This window comes from Dipodomys ordii, unplaced genomic scaffold (assembly GCF_000151885.1).
Source record: "Dipodomys ordii isolate 6190 unplaced genomic scaffold, Dord_2.0 Scaffold35, whole genome shotgun sequence".
Taxonomy (NCBI): Eukaryota; Metazoa; Chordata; class Mammalia; order Rodentia; family Heteromyidae; genus Dipodomys; species Dipodomys ordii.
Window position 1 is genome coordinate 203,063 of NW_012267251.1, and position 9,914 is coordinate 212,976.

The 9,914-nt window shown below is 45.5% G+C and overlaps 1 protein-coding gene across 1 annotated transcript in view; it reads right to left on the reverse strand.

Annotated features, from left to right (window-relative positions):
* Acbd3 (acyl-CoA binding domain containing 3) overlaps positions 1-4,686 on the reverse strand; it is a 33,619-nt gene extending 28,933 nt beyond the window's left edge. The window contains exons 1-3 of the mRNA XM_013017276.1: positions 4,454-4,686; positions 3,697-3,837; positions 1,431-1,589 (exon numbers count right to left, since the gene is read on the reverse strand). Of these exons, the coding sequence (XP_012872730.1) occupies positions 1,431-1,589; positions 3,697-3,837; positions 4,454-4,686 (533 nt within the window). The remainder of the gene's footprint in view (positions 1-1,430; positions 1,590-3,696; positions 3,838-4,453) is intronic.
* Positions 4,687-9,914: the final 5,228 nt, after the last annotated feature.

The window sequence follows — 9,914 nt, forward strand, 5'->3', positions numbered from 1 at the left end:
TTGAGCTGAGGGACAGCGCCCAGGCCCAGAGTTCAGGTCCCATGACCGAAAACAGCAACAACAACAACAAAAAAGAAAGAGAAAGAGAGAGAGAGAGAGCTGGGTGCTTGTGGCTCATGTCTGTAAATTTTAACTCAGGAGGCTGAGATCTGAGAATCATGGCTCAAAGCCAGGCAGAAAAGTCTGTGAGACTTTTTATCTCCAATAAACTACTCAGACAAAGCTGGAAGTGGTGCTGTGGCTCAAATGGTAGAGCATTAACCTTGAGCAAAAAAAGCTCGGGGACAGGACCTCGGGCTTAAGTTCAAGCCCCAGGACTGGCGTATACACGTATATACATGTATACACACACACACACTAAAAATAAACATGCACATTGAGAATAAAATCTCACAAACCCCCCATCAGAGCATGAGAGCAGACCTACATAGGGCATTTTACCACACTTAAAAGAGAGGCATTCATGGTCTTTCTTCAAAGCAGAATGAGGCCCTGGATCTAGTTCAGGCAGTTAGCAATGAAGCATCTCCTGAGAAACTAATCAGAAACAATGAGAGGAAATCAATGGATCCTAAGTTTCTGGATCCTCCTCAAAGTGTTGAACGGTGCTAACCAGCGTGTCCTGGCAGCTGGCTTCCTCTTCTCCCAGTCCCTATGGGTCCTTCACCAGGGACTAGGAATGAGCGCTTGATGTACGCTGAGTCACCAAGATCTGCCTTGATCTGGGCCACACAGGTGTTGTCAGTCAGACGTGGAAAAGTAGATGATAAAACCCCCAGCTATGTTGTGTATGACAGCAGAGACACTGCAGATATCAGGAAGAATAAAGGAGAGAAGTAGGCTGAGGAACCGGATACAGACATATGGACTCAGAGACAGACACAGCAACTGAGCAACATGGGTTTCTGCTTCTAGTCCTTGCGTTCTGCAAGCCAGCGCAGACCCTGCTAGTGTGTTCCTCTTTGACAACCAAGTCGCCGGGAAAGATGAAACATGGTTAACACTAGTCCACCTGCCAGGCACAGAGATCATAGAGTAATTCTAAGACACACAAGGAAGAGGCTCAGGGCCTCATGTCTGCTTCCCTGGCACTTAGCACTTGAATCACAAACCCCACCTTTCTTTTTTTTGGGCCAGTCCTGGGGCTAGAACGGAGGGCCTGGTCTCTGTCCCTGAGCCTCTCTGTGCTCAAGGCTAGCACTCTACCACTTGAGCCACAGTGCCACATCCAGCCTTTTCTGTGTGTGAGGTACTGAGGAATGGAACCCAGGACTTCATGCTAGGCAAGCGCTCTACTGGTGAGCCTGACTTTTTGTTTTGCTGGTCATTTTGGAGATGGAGTTTTCCTGGGCTGAGTGTAACCCTCGCCCCTCCAGTTCTCCGACAAGCTGGGCCGGCCTGCCTCTTCTTCTACAGCCACACAAGCTTACTTTTGCTGCTCCAACCGAAGCTGCTCCTCTTCTGTTCGCCGCCTGTCCTCTTCCTCCCGCCTCAGCCTCTCCTCTTCCTCCCGCCTCCGTCGCTCTTCCTCCTTTTGAAGGCGCTCTTTTTCTTCCTCCTCACGGCGCCTCCGCTCCTCCTCTTCCTTCCTATGTGGTAAAGAACAGCGAATGACCCTTCCACAGTCAGTCTTATTTTTTCAATAACCTAAATTTCATTTCCTAGTGAAAATCTCTAGAGAATAATGTGGCGATCTCCATCAAAATGTAAAAGACATACTCTCCATTAGTACAAGCTTACCAGAGTCAATCTCGTAAGATTATATGAGGAAGAATAGTTATTGTTATATAGCAACAGAAAAAGGTATCAATGAATAAGACACTACCTTAAATCACTATGATATACTTATACCTTCACAGATAAATACTGACAGCATTGAAGCTTTGCCTGGAGCTGGGAAGGTGGCTCAGTGGTAGAGTGCTGGCCTAGCATGCAGGAAGCCCTGGGTTTGATTCCTTAGTACCACATACACAGAAAGAGTCGGAAGTAGCGCTGTGGCTCAAGTAGTAGAGTGCTAGCCTTGAGCAAAGAAGCTCAGGGACAGTGCCCAGGCCCTGAGTTCAAGCCCCAGGACTGGCCCCAAAAAAGCTTTGCCTTCATAATACCTGTTGCAGTTATAGTTAGATGTATGTGACAAATTTAGCAATCCAACTGCCTTACCCATTAGAGAAAAAGCTCCACGGCACTTGGGATGTAGCTGAGTGGTAGAGCACTTGCCTAGCACACACAAGGCCCCAGGTTCCATCCCTAGCACATGTAAACACACACACATACACACACACACACACACACCCTACATCCCCCTTCCTCCAAAAAAGTACTCATGGTATGTGCTCTGTAAAGACGTAAGTCTGCGGTTCTCACATCACTACATTCTCCTTGGGCTCACCCAGGCCCAGAGTTCAGGCCCCATGACCAACAAAAAAAGAAAGAAAGAAAGAAAAAAGGAGAATGTTCATCACTTTTATAATAAATTGAAATTTTTTAAGAAATTAAAAAGTAGCTGGGTACTGGTGGCTCACACCTGTAATTCTAGCTACTCAGGAGGCTGAGATCTGAGGATGACAGTTCAAAGCCAGTCCAGTCAGGAAAGTCAGTGAGATTCTTATCTCCAATTAAACAACAGAAAACCAAATGGCGCTATGACTCAAGTGGCAGAGTGCTAGCCTTGAGCTGAAGAGCTCAGGGACAGCACCCAAGCCCAGAGTTCAAGCCCCACAACTGACAAAAAAATAAAATAAAAATTCATGGACCTTCCTTCCCAGACTCTGAACCACAATCCTCAGATCTCAGCCTTCTGAGTAGTTAGGACTACAAGTGAGAGCCTCCAATGCCAGGCTTTCTGTCACACACTTCAAGATTGGTGTGAGCAGTGTACTTGTAGGAACAGACCACAGCAACCGAGGGTCCAATGTCAGTGTGATCTCAAAAGAAACCTTCAACATGGAGGAGCCAGCCAGGCCAGGAAGAACCCTTGAATGCCAACGTGACTAGCCACCTCACCTCCTTGGCACTAACAAATAATCTCCCTCCAGTTTCTCTTGTTATTCTTCATCCAGTTTAATGCAGAAAGACAGAGAACTAACTGCTTTTAAAGTATATAATTTGTAAAAACTGGCTTTATTGTGTATCTAGAAAATTTAGATGGCCAAAGTTGTTTCAAATGTAACTTCTAGATGTGTTCATGGTAATCCTATTCACAACAACAGTGGAATCTCATTAACATAAACATCATACTCAGCAGATCCTCCCCCAACACTGAAAATAAGTAACAAGCCACCTGGAAGCCAAAGCCAATGTTTGTCTATACAGTGCCTACCATGCAGAACATGAAAACTATGAAATGGAGAATGACTATGCCGGAAGCTCAAGGCAGACAGCAGCAGTGTCAAAACACAGACAGGGAGGAGCAATGGTTGCGTTAATGGTGGACTGTGTTCAGAAACTTAGTTTACTAAAAGTCATGCTACTGAGATGGATAGGTAGTTTCTTCTACAAGTGCCTTACAAGCCATAAGGAAGTAGTCTCCTCCCTTCCCCTCCCCAAACTCATTCTATAAATACCTGTTCTAATCAGGAGTTTGAAAACTGCCCTAAGAAATGAGGAGCTGAGGGGAAAGAAAATACCTACAGTAAAGCAAAAGCATCAGCACGCTGGTTGTGCAGGGATAAAACACTCCACACCCTCAAACGTCACCTTTTTTTTTCTTGCTCTTCCTTCTCTATTTTGTGGGATGTAACATATGTTGAAAACAGATGGCAACACATATTTAAGAGCTTGACAAACTCTACCATGGCATCCTCTTTGGACAAGCTTCCCAGAGCTGCCCATTCTCTCCTGTAAAGAACAATAAGAAAAGTGACCTCCCCTTCTTTATAGAATGATAACTTGATTTAAATCTACATACAGAACTCTTGATTATAACTAAAACGAACCAGAAAGATAGAGCTCAAAAGTCAAATTTCAACAAGCATATATTGACTTACTAGATTGAGTTATGCTATACACAATTCAAAATCTCAAGTATATTATTGATAATGTGTGTGTGGCAAAAAATAACTACATGTTAATTTCCTTACACTGTATTTTAGCCTTAAACTGAAAAACATATTCAATGCATTCTTTTCTGGTACAATTCTCTAGCTGTCTAAATAAAGGAATCAAATATCATATAGTTTAAGTATTCATTTTTAACATCACTTAGGAAGAGTCAAATAGAATAAGACAAATATATTGTCCTGTGTTCAGTCACATTAAGTAGACAGTCCTTCAATATTTAACTATAAACAACTCCAAGACAAAAACAAACATCTGAAGACTCCAGAAGCTGGAAGCAAATTTGTTTCAGTTCTTATCCTAAGTCAAGGAGCAAGCCATTTATATCACAACAAAACCACACTGTACCCTTTCTCAACATTATTTTATTACATTCAATAAGCCACAGAACAGTTACCTCCTGTCATTTCCCAACACATCAAAGAATCCAACCTCGGGACAAGTGTCTGGATTGTATGGACCCAAAAGAACCTGCTTGTGCAGTGCCACAAGCTTCAGCTTTTCTTCGTAAGTCGGATGAAAGGCTTTGCCATCTTTCTCTGTAAGAAAAGAAATAACAAAATCAGTATTGGCACAACACAGTGTGCAGCACACTGTGCCACAACCTGCAGAAGCAACTGCAGACGTCATCATAGTAAGGCTTAATGTTAACAGTCAAGACTGAAACAGACAGCCATGGTGCTGAATTCCATTCTGCTTCCTTTCGGGTTCATGTGAGGAGGCCTCACTACGTCACTCAAGCTGGCCTCTAATTTACTATCCTCTCCTTCAGTCTCCAGAATGCTAAAAGTCTAGGCTTGCACCACCATGACCTATTTACTTTTTTTAATTACACAAACTACCATTATTTAAGTTGAAGCTACAAGAGAAAAACCCATCTGTCAAGCTGCTGTCAAGCACAAACACTAACACTTTTGACACACAAAAAGCAACATCCAATAGCCATTTTGTTCATAACCAAGAATTTTTTTTTTTTTTGGTGGGTCGTGGGGCTTGAACTCTGGGCCTGGGCGCTGTCCCTCAGCGCTTCAGATCAAGGCTAGCGCTCCACCACTTGAGTCACAGTGCCACTTCTGGCTTTTTCTGTGTATTGTGGTGCTAGGAATCAAACCAAGGGCCTCATACATGTGAGGCAAGCGCTCTACCACTGAGCCACCTTCCTAGCCCCAGTACCCAAGAATTTCATCAGACACAATTTGGTACCAATGCCAGGTGCCTAGCACTGTGCCCCAACCAAAAGAGAAGGGCTTCACCCCAGAATCCTCAGGAAGGAGAACTTACAATGAAACACTCCACCGAGTTACTACATAGCTGACCAAAGTTACTATAGGGATGGTCCACAGACTTGTGAACAGGTCAAATCTTTTATAAACATCCAGTGAAAAGAAAAATGACAACTCTAAGTCTTTTTTTTTTTGCCAGTCCTTGGGGCTTGGGTGCTATCCCTGAGCTGCTTTGGTTTAAGGCCAGCACGTGAGAGCCCCAACACCACTTCCGGCCTTTTCTGCGTACGTGGTATTGAGGAATTGAACCTGGGGCTTCACACATGCGAGGCAGCACCCTACCACTGAGCACCTATTCCCAGCCCTCTAATTCACCTTTATATGCAGGTGTCCACACACTACGGTAATGGGTGGGAGGCCAGAGACCAGGACAGGAGATGAAAGGGCTTAGCTATCCACTGCACAGGATTTCAGGGGCCCGTTGGAGGTGTCAGGTCACCAAGCATTTAGAAGACTGACTGTGGAGGAGCAGCTGCCTGTTCACTCTGAAATGAAGAGGGCCGGCAGGCTCGGAACGGCTGCTCTGACATGTTAGACCATAGAGCTGAGCACCTCCACAAAGGTGCTGATCAGGGTCATGTGTCCACAAACAGCTGGGACTGCTGGGAAGTGCCCAGAGCTGATGGCAAACCCGCTGCCAGGCTGCTAAGACCATGCTCCAGCCAGTTCCCAGCGGGAGGAAACTCACAGAGGAGCTGGTGGTAACAGCTATGCCCCCGGGCTGACAGACTTTATGATCGGGTACTGCTGTGTTGATGGTGGCACCCAGGGCACTGAAGGAGGCCCTAGCCAAGGAGCACAGCACAGACGGGGCTGCTCTGGGCTCATGGTGGGAGGCCAGGGGCTAGCTGGACAAGGATAAATATAGCTCATCGCAAAGACACGAGACCAGGAAAAAGATGGACGTGAGTAAGAGGCAGAGCACCAGCAGCTGTGAGTGAGCTCACGGCAGAGCATTCAACCCTCAGTGTGGGGGAGAGAGTTGTGGAAGGAGGGAAGGGAGGGGGCGCAACGGGACGACACGGTGATGTACCCCTATAATCACAGCATGTGGAAGGTTTTAATCCTAGTGAGATCTGAGGGTCGAAGTTAGCCCAGACACCACAGTCCATAAGATTCTCTCTCATCTCCAATTAACCATCAAATAAATAAATAAATAAGCTGGAAATGGCATGTGGCTCAAGTGGTAGAGTACTGGCCTTGAGCGAAAGAAGCTCAGGGACAGCGCCCAGGCCTGGCCCAAAAAACAAAAAACAATTATCAATAAAACATAACCTTAAATATTAATGATTATAATACTGATTATATTAGAAAGACTGGATCAAGTAATCTTATTTTTCGTTTTCCAAAATTTTCTTCAATAAGTATATACTTTTTTTTAAAGCAACACTTCTAATCCCAGGACCACCAAAAAAAAAAAAGCTCAAAGCATGGTTAGGTATATTTCAGTGGTAGAACATCTACTTAGTGCATACAAGACCCTGAGTCTCATCCCAGAACCAAAAAAGAAAATAAAAACAACAACAGTAACAAAAACAAGCCCTAAACATCAAAGCAACTTATGTGCAGCCTCTGGGAAAAGTTGACAGAGCAATTGTTCCCCGAGGAGCGTATACACATGTGCACACATGTGCTAACCCTAGTCACCTGTAGCTAGCCCAGTCCACCACTCCTTCAGACAACCTTTCACAGTCTAAACTGCCAGGCAGACTGTAGTATTAGAAAGAGGTTTTTGTTTGGTTTTTTAATTACATAAGAATAATCTCTAAATTATTTTGGTTCCATGGGTATTAAACTTAGTTAGTAGAGCTACGATATAGCTCAAGTAGCAAAGTGCTTGCCCAGCAAGCGTAACATCCTAGATTTGATCCTTAGTACAAAAATAAAAATACAGGGCCTGGGAAGATGGCTCAGTGGAAGAGTGCTTGCCTTGCATGCATGAGGCCCTGGGTTTGATTCCTTAGCACCACATAAGCAGAAAAAGCCAGAAGTGGCGCTGTAGTTCAAGTGGTAGGGCGCTAGCCTTGATCTGAAGAGCTGAGAGACAGTGCCCAGGCCCAGAGTTCATGCCCACAACTGACCAAAAATAAATAAAAAACAGTCGGGTACCAGAGGCTCATGCCTGTAATCCTAGATACTCAGGAGGCTGCAATCTGAGGATCGCAGTTCAAAGCCAGCAGGAAAATCCATGAAATCTCTTATCTCCAATTAACCACCAGAAAATGGAAAGTGACACTGTGGCTCAAAGTGGTACAGTGCTAGCCTTGAGGAAAAAGCTCAGGCACAGTGTCCAGGCCATAAGGTCAAGCTCCACAATGGACAAAAAAAAAGCAAAGCAGTAAAGAAGTAGCAACTACTGTTAAATGGGCAGAGAAAGCTGCTGGCACTCAAGCACTTTACTAGGACCATGCTCCGATGAAAGTCCACTTCAGCCCCGCAGCAAGGGTCTCGGGGCTTCATCTGAGGCTTCCGTACAAGAGCTAACTATCGCAGTTATCTAATTCCATCAAGTTTGGAATGGCAGCCAAACCAAACCAAACCATGTTTGCAAAAAGAAGCTGCACACTGTTCTTCAAATGCAAGTATAAAAGCACATCCTCATTCCTGTCAGTGTACAGCAATAAAGCCCACCCTTCTGCACTGAGCTGAAAGAGATCACGTGCAGACATGTATCCAACGGTGACCGCAAAGAAGTCCGCTTAGAGGCAGGTGAAACACCTATTTACCCGAGGAGATGAAGCAGGCCTGAGCGCACTGGGCCCCACCCTCGCTCGCCCCTCCTACCCCAGGATGGAATGCGCACTCCACACAGCCAGGCAAGTACTCTGCCCTGAAATACAGCCTCCGTCCCCACAGCCGTTTTTCATAGGGCTGTGGGCTAAGTATGATTTATATCTCTGTAAAATAGTTGTACAACAAAAAGCAAAACTGAATATCCACATACAACATCTACCATATATGGTTATTTAGGCTTAACACATTTACTGACTTTTTTTTTGACCAGTCCTGGGGCTTGAGCACTGTGCCTGCTCAAGGCTAGCACTCTTACACTTGGGCCACAGCACCACGTCTGGCCTTTTCTGTATATGTGGTACTGAGGAGTCAAACCCAAGGCTTTGTGCATGCTAGGCAAGCGCTCTACCACTAAGCCACATTACCAGTCCGACTTTTTTTTTGGTAGTGGGGTTTGAACTCAGGGCCTGGGCACGGTCCCTGAGCTCTTTCCCTCAAGACCAGCACTCTACTACTTTGGGCCACAGCACCACTTCCAGTTTTCTGGTGGTTAATTGGAGATAGAGCCTTACAGACGTTTTCTTCCCTAGCTGGTTTTAGCCATGATCCTCAAATCTCTGCCTTCTCAGCCTTCTGAGTAGCTACAATTGCACAAGTGAGTCACTGGTGCCTGGCTTTATTATCTTGTATAGCTACATAAAGGTGTTTCATTCACCATGCCAATGTATATGTGTGATGCCTCTTGAACAGTGTCACCCCCCCTCCCATCACTCTCCTCCGCCTCTCCCAACTCTACCCATCCCTCAAGATGTCTAGTTCCATTTTCACATACAAACACCAAGTATTTTGACTATTTGCCTACCATTCCACTTTCCATCTGTCTGCCCCACTCCCCTTGAGATCCACCCATAGTCATGTGGGGGGATGTGGGCGAAAAGGAACCCAACTGTGCTGCGGGCGGGAATGTAAACTAGTACAACCACCGTGGACAGCAGTCTGGAAGTTCCTCAAAATTAAACATACAGGCCTGGGAAGGTGGCTCAGTGGTAGAGCGCTTGCCTTGCATGCCTGAGGCTCTGGGTTCGATTCCTCAGCACCACATAAGCAAAAAGAAAAAAGCCGGAAGTGGCACTGTGGCTCAAGTGGCAGAGCGCTAGCCTTGAGCTGAAGAGCTGAGGGACAGCGCCCAGGCCCAGAGTTCAGGCCCCATGACCGGACCCAAAAATAAAATAAAATAAAAATAACAAAAATTAAGCATACATCTTCTTATAAGTACCGCGTGCTAACCAATTGTGCCACTGTAGCTCCATAAGCATACATTATCTATATGATTCAGCCATACTACCCTCCTGGGCATCTCTGCAGAACATCACAAGCCAGGATACCATAAAGATAATTGCACACCCATGTTCATTACTGCTCTATTCACAATAGCCAAGTTATAGAAAAAGCCCAGATGCCCCACATTAGGTGAAGGGATCCAAAAGAAATGTGGTACCTATACACAATTACTGGCTCATGCCAGTAATCTTAGCTACTCAGGAGGCTGAGATCTGAGGAGTTCAAGCCTCAAACAACAAGAAAAAAAAAAAAAAACATCATGTGAAGGGAAAACGGATAGACCTAGAACTCATCATGTTAAGTGAGTAAGCCTAGCTCAGAGAGACAGATGGTGCGCGCTTTCTCTCATATGTAGACGCTAGACACGATCAGTGATGCAGGACTCTGGGCGCTCACACAGTGAGACCGATCAGTGATGCAGGACTCTGGGCGCTCACACAGTGAGACACGATCAGTGATGCAGGACTCTGGGCGCTCACACAGTGAGACACGATCAGTGAT